This window comes from Malurus melanocephalus, unplaced genomic scaffold (assembly GCF_030028575.1).
Source record: "Malurus melanocephalus ecotype Western Australia unplaced genomic scaffold, MMel_1.1 scaffold_286, whole genome shotgun sequence".
NCBI lineage: Eukaryota > Metazoa > Chordata > Aves > Passeriformes > Maluridae > Malurus > Malurus melanocephalus.
Genome location: NW_026623518.1, coordinates 576,974 through 593,034, shown reverse-complemented (window position 1 = coordinate 593,034; position 16,061 = coordinate 576,974). Strand labels below are relative to the sequence as shown.

Here is a 16,061-nt window from a genome sequence, read left to right as displayed (position 1 = left end):
TTTGCTCACTTTGTTTTCTCCCTCGCACCCCACTTCAGGCAGTTCTATTCTTCACTAGCCAGTTGTTTAGTGCAAACACACTCCTTAGCTAACCAAGCTCTTCCCTTTAAACTTTGTATCCCCTGGGGTATGAAAAACAAAACCCAACCACTTGTTTTCCCATTCAGAGGCTTTTTTTTCTGACTCCAAATGTTGTGCCCTTCAGAAATAAATGAACAGAACTTTTCCTGGTTAAGATATCATCTGTGAGAGTTCTGTAATTAAGTTTAACCCTTTTTTTTGGTACCAGCCAGACATGGTATGACTCTGTTCACCAGGATGATTGTTGTACATTGAGACATTCAACAGCAATTTCACAAACTGAAATTCATAAGACTAAACACAGCTATACCAAACTAGTTCTGAGTAACAGAGCTGAACTGAATTGAAGGATTAGGGAAACTTCATGTAGAAAAAAGGAACATCCTGATGCACAGAGAAGCTGTGACCTCATTAAAAGGAGCTCAGGGAAATTATTCACCCCACTCTTAGAAGGAGAAATGGTCTCTAATCGTTCTGGTACCTTCGCAGGGACAAACATTAACGAGGCTCTCCAGACCGGGGCAAAGCTGCTGAACGATTACATTGCTCAGAACGACATCGATGCCAGGAGCGTGTCCCTCATCATCTTCCTCACAGATGGGAGGCCAACTGTTGGGGAAACSCAGTCATCCAAAATCCTCACCAACACCAAGGATGCCATCCGTGACAAATTCTGCCTCTTCACCATYGGCATTGGCAATGACGTGGACCACAAGCTGCTGGAGAGGATGGCACTGGAGAACTGTGGCATGACRAGGCTTTTCCAGGAGGATGAGGATGCAGCCAGCCACCTCAAAGGGTTTGTTCTGCTTTTTCTGTGCTCTGGGAAAGGGTTTTGGGATGGAAAATCCTCTAAGGAGACACAGCAAGAAATGGGTGTTTCCTTGAGGCTCAACTCTGGTTGGAAGAGGCAGAGTATGATCAGATGCTCTGAATGGCTACTCAGAAATTTTATTTTCTCAGCAGACCCCCTGAGTTGTACTGGAGCTTTCCAGCCCCTCAGAACAAGGCATTTGTTTCCCTAATTCAGGTCATGGTTTTGGACATGGAGGAGCTGGGGGGCATAGGTCCCAACTCCTCACAGGTAGATGGTGGTTTGAGAGGATGAATTTCTTACATCAAATCAGCAACATAAAAASTATRGAAGGGATCAGGAATGAAGATTTCAATTTGAAGCAAAAAATTACTTTTTAAAAATAATTATAACCTTTTGCCCAAACTCCAAAGTATTTGACTTTGAAAAACAAACACATTTCATTCCTGGGATAACAATATAGTCACTTAATTCCCTCATTCTTTGTGAGCCAAACACCTTATAAATTTCCTGCAATCCTTCAGTAGGACCAGAGATTATGTTCCTTTCCTGTGATCAGGGAGCCAAAGGGAGACCCTGGTAAGGAACAGCAGAAAAATACATGACCACAGCTCTGACTAAAATATCTAGCAATGTRGCAGTGTTTCCAAATAAAAATGTTTGGCTTTCACTCCCAAAACATTCGTGTTTTAACCACAGAAACAAAAAAGAGAGTCACTGAGCAGAGACCTCTCTCCTGGCTCGTGTCTAATTCCCCTGGAGCAATAAATCCAAGCACCTTCCACCAGAGCTTTGCCTTCTGTGGTGGTTATTCATGGACAAGAATTCCTTCTAAACCAAATTCTGTAGATCCAGCTGTCACCCCACCCATGTCATTTCTTTCTCAGGACATGAATTTTGGAGAGCAAGTGGCATTCCCTGGCAAACAGAGGATGTTCTGATTGATTGGGCTGCAGGAGCCCAGCGCTGCAAGTACTTGTTCGAACGCCTCTCCCTGATGAACAGCTCACTGTTTATCAAGCTCAGTCATGGCAAACCCATTTGGCATCTGGTGCCAAATTTATACAGAAAAGCACAATCGCTGCTGGAGGCCAATTCAAACCTCTGTTGGARGGAAAACCTAAATGGGTGCCAATGTAATTTTCTTTTTGTGCTCAGTGGGTTGTATTTTTATACAGATACTTCCTTGAATTGTACTGGAAGACAGGTTGTATCTCTCCACCACTTGTTACAACTCAGAAGTTAATTTGCAGAGTTCTCAAGTTTAATTCAGTCATGTTTTGAAATCTGGTGAGGTCTCTGCATGAAAGACACTGAATGTTCAGACTTTCTTTTAAAGTCAGTGAATTCAGGCTTTGGGTTCCCTTGGAGAGAGAATAAAGCAGAAAGTGTGACTTCAGCTTCCAGACAATMTGTTTAACCAGATGTGTCAAATAAATGCAGCTTGAACTAAAAAAAGGGCTGAGGCCAATTCTTTGTTTATTTACCAAATTAAACTCAACTGACTTGCCAGGAGATGAGCAGTCTGGCATTTAAGTGGGAAATATGGCATTCTTGGAGCAGCTTGGGAGGAACCATCAAAAGCACATTGCTGTAGGGAAAACACAGTACTGTAAACTCGTGCCTCGAGCCTTGGGAAGGTTTTCTGGGCTTTCCAGAGTGAGGTGTTCTCACAAGTGTGGTTGGTCAAGGTAACAAGGCATTACAGGATTAACCTCCCTGGTTCCATGGAAGCCATTCCCTGCTCCAACAGAACATCAGCCGTAAGGGAATGAGTTCTCTTGTGCCAGGGGGCTGTATTTAGTAGCTAGAATTCCTCCATTCCTTGGAAATGTCCTCATTTATGGGGGGCATGATGACATTCCTTCTTGATTCTCTTTTTCTTTTGGCCCTCAGAAAACTGTATTCCTGCCTGTCCTACACTGACCAAGCCAATCTAGGGGTCTCCCAGAGTTTCAGAAGCTTTGGTTTGGATTCTCTTCAACTTTGAGTGATCTAAAATTTTTGCWTTACATTTTCTGGCTCTGGGATGCCATGTGTAATGCCTTACAGTTTCTGGGATGCCAGGTGTAATCCCACTAGAAACGCGTGGGTAACAGCATCTCTTCTAACAACATTTTCTAATAATGGGGGAGCTTTCTGTGAACCTTGGAAGCCAAGAAATTACTTTTAATGTACAAGTCATCTTAAGCACACTGAAATGGTCACAAATACCTCCTTGCAGAGATCTGGAATTATAGTGAAAGGGAGGTGACTGCCAGGCCATGCTGGGACCTTTCTGAATGTACTTAAGGCATCTCTGTTTAGATGCCAGAGGAACGCTGAATACTGAAATGAGGCAGAAAATAATTTTGGTTGACAGGAACCTCTGGAGATCATGTAATTCAACCTCCTGCTCTGGGAAGTGCTAACTTCAATTTTAGGTGAGGGTTCTCAGGGCTTTGTCCACTCCAGTTTTGAGACTCCCCTGTTTCTCTGGACCCAGTTAGAGCAATGTGATAGTTAAATTTGGTTCCTGGGGCTCAAACTGCCCCTGGATGTCTTAGGAGCTACATTAGATAACGTGACTGTGTCCTGGGCCATGTACAAGTGCAAGAGGGTGTTCACACACCGGGATGAGCAGTGCTAATGGTGAGAAACGTGTCTTGCTTTAAGGTTCTATGATGAAATAGGAACACCCCTTCTCTCTGACATCCGTGTTGACTACCCCGAGGACGATGTGGAGCAGGTCACCCAGAACTTCTTCCCCAACTACTTCAATGGCTCTGAAATTATCATAGCCGGCAAACTCATCAACCGCACCTCGGATAAACTSCACGTGGAGGTGACTGCCAGCAATTCCAAGAAGTACATCCTCCTCAAAACAGATGTGGCTGTTGACCTGCCGAGCAGGAACGACATCAGAGGTGTCCCTGGCCTGGAGGATGGCAAAGGTGATAATAATTACATYGAGAGGGCGTGGAGTTACCTCACCATCAAGGAATTGCTCAACTCTCGGCTGAAGAGTGATGACAGTCAGGAAAAGGATTCTTTGATGGAAAAAGCCAAGTCGATGGCCCTGGCTTACAATTTTGTTACCCCCTTCACTGTTCTGAAGATGAAAGAGGCTGGACTCCACTCAGAGGCACCTCAGGAGGAGTTTATCAGCCCTTCCACTGATGGCATTGGGGAAAAATTGCAAAGCCTGCAGGGGCACAGGGCCCCACCAGGTAAGAGAGAAGAATAATCTTGTGCTGGTAAGAAATCTTTTTGCATGGGCACTGTGTCATGGCTGACTTTGGCACAGGGGTGATCTAGACAATGAACTGATGGGTAAAGCTAAGATTTTCATATCAATTTTTCTAATTGTGGGCTTTAGCAAACATTTTAGGCCCCTGATTCACCCCTTGAAGCACTTACTGCTCTGTAGAAACTATTGAAAAATTGGTGTTCTACATGACACTTGATGTGTCTGCAGGAATATATCCCATAATCCCTCTGAATAATATTTTGGGAATGTTATTATAATGTCTCTTTCTGCTGCTCAGTAAGTAACAGCCTTCTTTCCCCACTTTTAGGTATACGCAGAGAGCACGATAAACAGAGRATTAAAATCTCCAAAACTTCAGGTCAGTGCCTGTTTTCACGCCTTTAATAATGCAAAATAACAGTGACTGATTTATGGAAACYTCAGATGTGTATCACTGTGGTGTAACCATCCCAGGGACCAGCCAAAATTCTGTTTGTTAGACCTACAGAGTAGGGAGGAAAATAAAAATAAAACCAAAGTACAGAGAGGATCAGTACTGAGAARGAGTGTGAAGAAACATAGCAAGGCAGACAATCTACAACACTTGATGCTCATGTTTGAGACTTCTGTAGCTGAGAGGAGATCAGGAAACACTTCCTCTCTGTATTAGGAATAGTCAGAAAATGTTTTGTAAAGTAATTATGATGAAACATAGAAAATGTTGTCTAAGACTGAAAGAAAGAGAAAATTCTATAGTGTTTTTGGTATTTTACCCTTTTCCTGGTGGTTCTGCACCTCTGCTTAACTCTGAACACTGCATACATTAAACACTGAAGAATAAGTCCAGATCAAGAATTTTGATTTGAATTTCATTTGATATGGTCAATTTTACCTTAGAAATTAGAATTTTTGGCTTGCCTTATTAATSGTAGCTGTCTGATAGTTGATGAGAGATCAAGGGCTGTTGAAGAATTAAGATTGTGGGATCAATAACTGCTGTTGACTGCCCCAATCTGGTACTGAGGGCCAGGAGGTGTCAGTATGAGGTGCAGCCCTGGGTTAGAAAGTACATTTGTGTGTTCTGTGGGGGATGTAGCCTGCCAAGAAAGTATGGAGGAGTTCAAAACACCTACATGACAATTCCCATGAAACACTGAAATCATATTCCAGGAAGAAAATATCCTGATTTTCATCTAGACTGTTTTGGGTTTTGAGTTGTCATTGAAAACCCAAYTTCTTCTGTGAGAAAAACAAAACAATCTTTGCAAAAAAACAAAGCAAACTTGGCATTTCCTGCAAACTCCATCTGACCCTCTAAAAACAACAAACCAGGAGGACTTAGAAGAAAAAGGGACAAACACACTTTAAGCAGCAGTTTCATTGCAAACTTGGACACTGCAGTTTTGTGTGAGCATCTCTCACATTTATCCCTTTTTTCCATGTCTTTTCAGCGGATGGGGACCCTCACTTTGTCATTGATTTTCCCTCCAGCAAGTTCTCTGTCTGCTTCAATATTGATGGAGAACCAGGGGACATTCTCCGGCTGGTCTCTGACCACAAGGAATCTGGTGAGCAGCCAAGTCAAGCAATTTCCTGTGGAGGAAAAAACCAAAGTTTAAGGCCAGGCCTGCAGCAGTTAATACCAAGCACCAGGTGCTTCACAGGCAAAAAGGTGTCAGGAAATTAGAAGAAGTTTCTTCAGTGGTTCAATTTCATCCAGTTACAAAGTCACAGTGTGCAAATAAAAGATTTGGAACTCACCAAAATTGCTCTGCTATGGGAATTTCCCTCTMTTTATGGTACTGTTCAGTTTAGGACAGAGCAAAGTACCCAAACAGGCTCACAAAGCAACACAGCTCTTTTAGTAAAGAAACCAAAACTGGCTATTGAGTCATGAGCCTTGAGAAAACCCACATGATTCAGGATCTGCTTTAYCCAAGCCAGTCTGAGCCTCAGGGGCCCAAAGCGTGGTCTGATCCGATCTGGAATTCTMAGCAGGGCAGCTAATAAGCAGATTATGTCCTGAACAGGGTGACAATAGGAGAAAGGGGTGTCGAAACCAGAGACAATTCACAGACTTGTTTTACAAAACCCCCCAATAAAGTTGTAAGGATGCAGTTCTGTGTGGCAGTGGTCTAGCCCCCATATTTTTGTGTTCATGTCTGCCTAAGTAAGATACAGCTCCTGGCAATGTTTCCCTTCAGCTTCTTTCAGACTGTTTGTGCTTGAATGATTTTGTGGATCAAATGCAGAATGAGCTTGAGGAAAACAGACTCTGGAGCACTAGCATGTTGAGTCTTTGAAGACAGAAATGAGAGATCCCATCATGAATTATGGGATATGGAGATATTTCATTTCAGTGTGGATGGATTTGGTTTAGCTTGGGTTAGCAACAAGCCTACACCTTAATTGTCACAGTTCAGTGGGTGTTCGGAGGCCTGTGAGAAATGAGTCAATGTCTTATGGACAATAAACCACAAAAATTACTTAAATTACTTGGAATCTTACTGTGGACACCTAGACTTTAATTGACTGAGTGGGATTTGCACCTTAGATTACTCAAAAGTTGCTCCTTTTGTGGCACTGAGTACACTGCGCTAGGATTAACGGGGCTCGGGGGAGCCTGCCTGCAGAGAAGGCCAGGATTTCTGAGCTTGGGTTAATTTATGTGCTCTGGATGAGGTAATAATTTTATAACAGACTGATTATAGTRTTTTGAATACCAGTAAGTGAAATGATTGGGCAAGAGGTGGTGAGCCTGCATGTTCTCCGTTTCAAGGCTTGTGTTGACGCCTTATCGATCAGGCTAATCTGAAACAGAGGCCAGACAAACTTAAGAGAATGCGAATAGACAACTTTAATAAAGGTCTAACAGCCCCCTGGTACATTAGGGCAGACAAAAGTGTTGTCCTGAGGCTACACCCAAAATGGACACTGAGTCACGAGATCTTCACCTTTTATAAGTTCTGCCTTATTAACATATTGGGCCTTAATTCTCCAATGATCTTTGCAGGTCGTGATGTCAACCACCCCAAACTTGCTCCGGACCCCAACTCGCTCTTGTTTACATATTTTGGGGCTCTGAGGCAGTGAGGTGTCCTTGGATTCAGGCTCAGAGAGGGATTGCTTTGTCTAAAGACGAGAGAATGGTAGTTTTAGTGTTGTACTAGAGAACTACAAGAACACAGAAACATGAAAATACAGAAACTAAAAATCCTAAGGTATCAGTGTCATTGAGACAATACACCTGTTAATAACCTGTTCCTCCTGGGCCCTTTCCAATCAAGACTGTTCTGTAAATCTGTGATCCTTGGTTCCAGCTGTCATTCACTGATTGTTTTCCTGCAAGGTGTAACTGTGAACGGGCAGTTAATCGGAGCTCCTGCACCACCCAACGGCCACAAGAAGCATCGGACTTACTTCAGCACCATCACCATCCTCAGCAATAAGCCAGAGAGGTCTTACCTGGARATCACACCCAAAAGGGTCATCCTGGATGATGGGGAAAGGCTTGTCCTGTCCTGTGGCCGGAGCGCCGTTGTGCGAAGCAGGAGCCTCGAGGTGTCCATCTCTGCCTACTCCAACGTCACCGTGACGATCCGGGACWCCATCAGCTTTGTCATCCTCATCCACCACTACAAGAAGCCAGCCCCATACCAGAGGAATCACCTGGGMTTCTACATCTCCAGCAGTAAAGGCCTCTCTTCTGACTCCCACGGGCTACTGGGTAGGTGACAGGTTCTCAGGTTCAGAGCTGTAAACCAGACTAAAATGATCCTTCGGAACAGAGACAGGAGGGAAGGAACAAGGCAGGTGGGGATTAAGTTCCCAGGTGAGACTTTTAYATCCTCTCTCATACAATTTCTTTATTTCTGGTATCTCCAGATCCTCTCTGGTCCTTTCTTGTAGGACCTATCTCTCCCTATCCTAGCTGTGCCTGGTTTTCACATTTCCACTCTTTGAATGATTGTTCAATACAGTTGCTATCAGAATACACATGCTTGATACTCCCAGCACAGAGAAACCAAATCTTCCACAAGAACTTTTTGTGGCCCCTTTCTTTCAAATGTGAAGTGAAAGAAGAACCACCCCTACCTTTTAAAGGAGCTGGGCTTCAGGTAGGCTCAGCTAATGACCAGATGGTTGGGTTCTTTCAGCCAATGAGAAGTGTTAATGTTTATGGTYATGGACAGGTGCASAACTCTAAAACTGATGCCACAGTTTCTGTGCCACTCAGACACCCCCAGGTGAAGCAGGAGATGATCCCTGAAGTGTGGGGTTTTGGAACTAGGCCACTTTCATGCACAAATCTCTACATCCACACTTAGATCTTGCTCCCAGGAAGACAAGGGAAGAGAACTTGCAGCTTCAGGCCTAGAATCTTTGCTTGCTGATGAGCATTTTGTGAGTTATTAACCTCTAGTAACTACATCCCACAGAAAGGAATTTAACCACTGGCAGCTAAATAAGCTTTTCAGCTCTTTAGTTTATCTTGATCCATGGGAAAAAAAACAAAAAAGGGTTTTATTGTAACTTCTATGTTTGTGGGATTTAGAAAAGAATCACAGGAACAAGATTCATCCTGCTCTTGCAGAGAAGTCCTTAAGCTGAGAATCTTCAAATGCATCCTACCGAAAAAAAAAAAAAAATAAACTACCAAACCACAACAATTTATAAACAGGCACAAATCAGCCAGTCATGGAGTTTTATTTTATCTTGCCTTGCAGGTCAGTTCCTGAACCATGAAGTTAAGCTTCTTCAGGAATCTCTAAACAAAAGTCATCATGAGGCTGGGCAGAACCAATCTGAGGYGCTGAAGGCAAACCCTACAAACACCCTGAAAGTGAAGGGACGGCTGGTTCCTGTGGTGTGGAAGCAGAGGAGGATCTACAACGGCCAGCAGGAAGTCAGCTGCTGGTTTGCCAAAAACAACGCGGAAAAACTGATCGATGGCAGCTACAAGGACTATTTGGCTTCTCATCCTTTCGACACAGGGACCAGCTTTGGGATGATTAACAGCCTTTAAAAACGGTCACAGAGATGCTTTGCAGCAGCACGTGTGACAGCAGGTCCCTTCTGAAGCCTCTACCAGGCAATTTAAGAATATTTCCTTACTTTTTGGTGCCAAAGAAACCATGGATTTTGSCCTTGGAAATAAGCTGTCTCTCTTTCATGCTAGATGAACATGGTTTGTCAAATTCCCAAAGAACAAGAAGGTTGGGGGGAAGGGTTTAGGATGTGGCTAAAGGCAGGATTGGTGCTCTCCCAGTGGGAAGGGAGTGAGAAATAAGCCAGTGAAAAGTGCAGAGGCTGYTGGCCTTAAAATAAAACCATGCAGGGATCAGTGCAATACCCTATGGGGCTGCTGAGTCACCCCACGAGAGGCACATCACAGCACAGTGCCTGTTGAGGTGAGATCCTGTGCAAAGAAGTGACTTGGAGCACCTTCTTCAACCTTGGTCTGTGGGGAAAGAAGAGAGAGAGAGGAGAGGTAGGTGGATATTCATCTGCAGTGACACATCAGCATTAAAGAAAATCAATCAACAGGCCACAGGGGGGTATTGCTTTCCTGGTTATTGGGATGAGGTCTGGATTTGCCACTAAGCACTAATGTTCCCTGAACTACTACAGACCCTTAAAAAAATGGTGAAAGCCTTGATGTGGTTTATTGCTGTCTCGGTGCACAGGCTCCCATTCCATGGAGCAGTTAATTCAGYGTAATTCCATTTAAATAACATTGCAGGGTCAGTGATTTCTTCAGTCTTGACTCCCTCAGAGAGCACCAAAGTTCCACCAYGAGCTTCCAACAGACCTGCCACGTCCTTGAGCATCACATCCCTTCTGCTCAGCAAAGATTAAAATTTCCTAAGGGATGATGAACCAGAACCCACAACAGCTTGTGAGCCTACAAAGCAGCCTCTTGAATTTTGACTAGACGTTTCTAACTGCTTTTGTAATCAGGGAGGAAGTCTTTATTTATTCCAAATTGTCAAAAAAAAGTTTTTCATCCCGATTTCCCCTGGCTTCTTCTCCTTCCTTACACTGCAGGAATTTGTGCGCAAGGGTCTGCCAGCCACCCCCACTGCAGGTGSTGCTCCAACCCCAAACTGAGAGGCTGTGGCGTATTTTAAAGTGAGGCATCASTGAGCAATGCTATAGATCAGCCACAGGGGAGTTCTAGCAGAGAACTTGTCCAAAGAAGACCTGAAACCACAAAGACATTTACATGGCAAGGCCAAACTGAGCTCATGTACACTCTGCCTTTCCAGAGCTGAAAGGAGGGATGTTGGGTGTGGAGCATCTCCAGGAATTAAATGATATCCATGTGTTAGGAGAAAACACTTGCCAGAGACCTACAGAAATAGGTTCAGCCTTGACTGATTTTTTGCATATTTAACAATTAAATCACACTGTTGCTGTGGCAGCTCCAGCTGCTGGGGGTGGGGTGGTGATTTTCCAGTTGCTTGATCAGCTCGTTAGTGCTGCAAGCACCGTGGCAGCAGAGCAGGTGGCAAGCATGGTTTCTTATTCACACCATGTGCTGCCTGGAAGAGGGGAAACAGCCAACAGCAAGATTTAACTGCACTCTGGAAGAGCCTCACAGAGAGCTCAGTTAGTACAAAACTCATGCCAAGGCTCGTACTTTGGAACAGAACATAAAGAAGAAACTACTGCTTTGGGCCCTGTTGCCTTGAAAACAGCTCTCCTGCGAGGGAGAACTGAAGGCAAGACCTTCAGCACAGTCCTGAGTGTGGAATAATTACAGAGGTTTTATTGCAGTTTGCTTGTGGGCCAGGAAGAGCAGCTGTGAAATTCTCTGCCCAAGAAGACAGCAGGAAGATCAGCCACAGCCCACATCCAAACAAGCTCCYATTTCTCTAGCACAGAGTGAACAGGAAAGTTCAGGCACCTCAGGGTTTGGCAGGTGTTTCCATACTGTCCTTGCTGCAATCTGTCCTCTCACATTTTGCTGTCCAAGTGTATTGCTAAGGGGAATGATTGGCTTGGGCTCTCCCCTCATCTCTTCTGTATATAGATWTGTATATAATATATATGAACACACACCTACTGCTAATAATTCAGGTGCATCATTGCTCCTCTTTTCTCCTCCTCCAGCCAAGGAAAGKTATTTCTTTCAGGGCCTGAAGACAACAATGATCAAGTCCAACTTCTCWGCAATACGAAGCACCTGGAGCAATATACTCAAGGTCTCCTTAAGGCTCCAGTTATCCATTTCACAATAAATRTTTTACAGTGAACACTGCAGTGAAGCTTTCATTTGGCAAAGATAAAACAATCTTTGAAGCTAAGGTAGTGTGTGTTTCATGCTGCTGGACAGGCTCATGTTACCAGATGRCTGAAAGAACCACGCAGGAGTTAACAGTAAGCTGGGAGCCAGAAAAATTTCAGTGGAAAATTGAAGGTCACTGGCATTCTTTAGTCTCTATACACTTGGTACAAAGCAGGAACAGACCCCAAGGTTCTACTCCCACCTTCAAATGAGAGTTTAACCAAAGACTTTAAATACAGTAGAATAGGACGTGGGACAACAGTTTATGCTCCTGCTGTCCCAAGAGCAAAGGCAGGTCCTGCACTGTAAACTTCAGCTTTTCTCAGCTCTTAAGTGGGCATCACAACACTTCCCTCTCTCACTGGGTTTGGTCCTCRCAGCCCTTCATGCTATCCCAGAGAGCTCTCTGACCTCTCCTGGAATAACTGCATTTGTTCTCATCTCCAAGAGTGCCACAGAGCACTTGGATTCACAGGGATACAGCTCAAGATTGCACATTGCTCAGACAGCTCAGGAATGAGGCTGAGCAATCACTCTGGAGTGCAATGGAAACAATTGCACAGCACCATTTCAGAAGTGGGAATTGATGAAACAGCACTGGCASCACAAGGATTTTGAGAGGGAGAACCTTCCCCCACATCTTCCCTGTCCTGCTATTGCCTTTTGTGAACCTTCTCAGCCAGCCACAACTAAGGTAGAGATGAAGGTCACTCCAGGATAAATACTTTGCTGTGGCCAAATTTGCCCTTTTCACCCACTGCAGGATTGCACTGTGCAGCCCTGTAGCAAGAACAAAACCCCAAATACAAGTACGCCTCAAAACAGGGAGAAAGTTTCTAATAGGGAAGCTGTTTTAATTTATTTCCAGTCAAGATCTTACACAGCACAGGAATTACTCCAGCCCCTACCAGAGCACAGCTCCCCAAGACAAGCAGAAGCTGCGTTGTGAAACCAACTGCACTGAGCAATATAAATAATCTATTCAGAGAGCTGTGTGCCATGTGTTCCAAAAGCCTTTTGATGTGCCAGCAGAAGTAGGATTTTGACCCTTCATTAAGGAAGAAAAATAAAAAAGGACTTAATTTCCMGAAAAACAGTTTAAAGCTGCACAGCTGCAAGTGTAGCCAAGCGTGTCTAGTTCACTGAGGGGCATCCGAGACTTTGATTTGCATCTAAGGGTTCAAACGACTTTGAAGTCAGGAAATAAACAAACCAAACCCCCCAAAAAAMCCCACCAAGCATCTTCACATCCTCTGAGCTCAGCCTATATGTCTAAATCCATCCGAGTTAGAAAATCCTTTATTTTTGTACTCCTTAACAAGGGCTGTTTTCTTGGGAAAAATACAAAGGCAAAAAGGAAAAACAAAAGATCATTCCCATCCATCACTTCAGGGGAGTTGTCTTGCAATAAGCAAAGCCTGGCTCTGGCTCCACTGGGGATACCAGTCCAGTGGATCCTGGATTTCTGCTCCAAGGATTATCCCCTCTTTGGACTCGGGATGGGTCTCCACAGCTGTCTGTGCACCCAGCCTGGGAGCGGGGTGATGCAGCTGCTCTGCGCTCACTCTCCCCCCAGGACAGCTGCAAAGTGTTTTGCATTTTTGTGTTTATACACAAATAGAGTTTGCTAAGAGGACAGCAAACAAGGCAAAGCCCTGCACTTCACGCATGGAGCAAGAAGTGCCAGCTCTGGGGTGACACGGGGTCTTTCCCAGCACCAGTACTACCCCAGGCTTTCCCTTACCCCAGATCAGGGCTGGCTCATGGGGCTTTCACATACAGTTTGAATCAAATCCTGCAGATATTTCAGATGTTTATTTTAAACTGAGTAAAAAGCAAGTTCTCAACTTCCAGTAAACACTCCCTTGYAAGGGATCCATCTCTGAGTCTCTTCTGGAGCCCAGCACAGGCTGGGCTGCACCATCAGGGCTTTGCACCCCAACCACAGACACCAAACTCTGGCTCAGCTCTTTATCTGTAGTTTAACTAGGACAGCCCTGCTGCAGAAACACAATCTCCCCTGATCAAGAACGATTTCAAAAGCCCCCCTTCCTCCCCTTCACAGCATTAGGGTTTTGAACATTAAGCACATGAAGRCATTTAATCTATGAAGCAATTTTAGGTCAAATATTTATTGGATTCCTTATAAAACAGTAAAAAGAATCAGATCCACTAAGACAATCTCCCCAATTCTAGACATTTAAATACATACTGCAAACTAATTCTTTTGAGCATTGTGCATATAAAAGTGTCACAGTTCAGGCAGTACTGAATAATCTTTTTCTCCTTTTCTATTAAAAAAGCAGACAATCTTTTCATTTCAGTCTCTAGCCCTGACAAAAAAAAAGTCACACCCAGCTGGCCAGCCAGGGAAAATACATCCCTGTATCCCCAACCTCAACGTGCCTGCGTGTGGGGCAGACAGGGAAAGCAGATGCTGCTCAAGCCTGTACAAGATGCACAGACCCCATCCCCAAGACAACTGCAGGACGGGTCTAGGATGAGGCAGGCAAAAGGAGATCCACAGGGATCAACCAGCACTCCCCACCCTGCCCTTGGCCAGCTCAAGGGTCACAGTGCTGCTCCTTCCTCCAGCTCCCTTGTCCTGCTGTTGTCAGATGACCACTTGATAGCTGGGCTGCTTCATCTTCTGGCTGCTTCCCCGGAGCCCTGAAACATCCTGGTCGCTTTCAGACTGGTCAAAATCCATGTCTGGAGAGAGCAATACCTAGAAAAGAGAACAGACAGATGCTGATGGAGTGAGAGGTATCAGATCTTCTCAATACTGCTTGCTGAACAGGTCAAGCACCCCTAGAGGGGTCTGCTGCCAGATCCAGTTCTCTCTGGCAGATGGGTAAGGTCTCAAGGTCATCTCAGCCAAACAGCTCTGGGCACAGACACCAGGACCATCTGGCATCCCAGCCCCTTCCTTGAGAGCAGAATGGGCAGCAGAATGGGCAGCTGAAGGCTCTGTTCTCCCTGGGACAGGACTCACACACGGATAGTCAGCCCAGGTTGAAGCCTCAGCAGAGATGCACAAAACCAAAGTCACACATTTTGTGAGCAGCTGTACCACATGCAGACCTTCTTCCAGCCATTTGTCACCTCCAGAGCTCAGCCAGAAGTTCAAGCAGAACTTCAGGCTCAGCTTCAGCCATGGCCAGCCAGCTCAGGAGTGATGTCCAAGCCTGGCAGCACCTTATTCCTGCCTGGCACAGCAGCTCCTGGCTCAGTCCCAATTGTGGGAACCCAAGCAGAGCAGTGACTCCTCCCACTGGTGTTTAAGGTAAAAAAAGCATTTTTTGCAGCAGCAGCAGGACCCAAAGGCTGCCATTTGCCCCAGGAGCACCAACACCCTCAGTAGTTAACTCCACCTCTGRGACTACCAAAGGCTGCTCTAAACTGGCACTGCATGATCCAGACAGAGCTAAGTGCAGGCATCCTTGAGCCTGCAGATCTTTTATTTTTCCTCTTCCTCTGGAAAAGGAAAAAGGCTGGATTTTACCCAGGTCATGGCTGCACTGACTGCAGAAGAGCTGAAACCCAAAGCCAGTCAGCCAGCAGTTCTCAGGGGTAATATTCATGGCTGGACAGATTAAAATCATTGAATCCTCAAGGCTGGAAAAGATCWCCAAGACTGAGYTCAACTGTGAACCCAGCCCTGCCAAGCTCATCACTGAACCTAAATGTCCCTAAGCAGTACATTTAAATGGTTTTGGAACACTTCTAKGRAYGGTGATTCYACCACTTCTGTGGGCAGCCTGTGCCAGTRCCTGACCCGCCTTGCARTAAAGACATTTTATCTAATATCCCATATAAACCTTTTCTGTTATGACTTGAAGGTGATCCTTCTTGTCCTGTTCTTTATACCTGGAGAAGAGACTGATCCCCACGTGGTGGGGATCCCCCAAGGTGGCTGCACCCTCCTTTCAGGGAGCTGTAGACTGATAAGGTCACCCCTGAGCCTCCTTTTATCCAGGCTGAGCCACCCCCCAGCTCCCTCAGCTGCTCCTCCTCAGACCAGACTGTTTGCCAGTATTATCCTATCCCTTTCTCCTCACTTCAAATACCCAGGTTTGGGCAAGAGAAGCTGCAGTGCCATTCTCAAGTCCCCCTGTACCTCACCCAGCAGCCTTCCAGCTCCAAGACCTCAGCMAAGGGATGGCACACAGAGAACATCCCCAACAGCTCAACCAGTCCCAGAGCCCGGGATCCCTCTGGCACAACCAGAAGCAGGGGGGAATCACTCCTATCTCTGGCAGGCACAGCTGGGAATTCACAACTCCTCCACTTGTTAGCACTCAGGCAGCACCACGGGCCAGTCACCACAGCAACAAAACCACTAAACAGGAAAAACAAAACCCCAGTGAGTCAGGGACTTCAAAGGAGCAGAAGAGCCGCAGGGGAAGATTTCCTCCTCCCCACCCTGTGACACACCCCAGCCCCTCCATCCAATGTTGTCATCTTCAGTCAGACACCCCAAGGACAGCAGCAGACTGGATTAAGTGCTCTTGYTGTCCCTCTCATTGGTCTCAAGGATTTTTTTTTCTATGGTTCAGGACACACTGGAAAGTTTCCATCTCTCTCACGTGAAGATTTCCTCTGTTTATCACATTAATATTGTGATGCTGTTGAACCTGAAAAAA

General features: G+C 45.2%; 2 protein-coding genes across 2 annotated transcripts in view; one reads left to right on the top strand and one right to left on the bottom strand.

The window, feature by feature from the left end:
• ITIH5 (inter-alpha-trypsin inhibitor heavy chain 5) overlaps window positions 1-9,604 on the top strand; it is a 42,056-nt gene extending 32,452 nt beyond the window's left edge. The window contains 6 exon segments of the mRNA XM_057376633.1: window positions 571-880; window positions 3,551-4,104; window positions 4,453-4,503; window positions 5,576-5,692; window positions 7,474-7,851; window positions 8,852-9,604. Coding sequence (XP_057232616.1) covers window positions 571-880; window positions 3,551-4,104; window positions 4,453-4,503; window positions 5,576-5,692; window positions 7,474-7,851; window positions 8,852-9,150 — 1,709 coding nt within the window. The 3' untranslated portion in view covers window positions 9,151-9,604.
• A 4,093-nt stretch (window positions 9,605-13,697) lies between these two features.
• LOC130579666 (store-operated calcium entry regulator STIMATE-like) overlaps window positions 13,698-16,061 on the bottom strand; it is a gene marked incomplete at its 5' end in the record, with an annotated part of 18,326 nt that continues 15,962 nt past the window's right edge. The window contains one exon of the mRNA XM_057376623.1: window positions 13,698-14,143. Coding sequence (XP_057232606.1) covers window positions 14,030-14,143 — 114 coding nt within the window. The remainder of the gene's footprint in view (window positions 14,144-16,061) is intronic.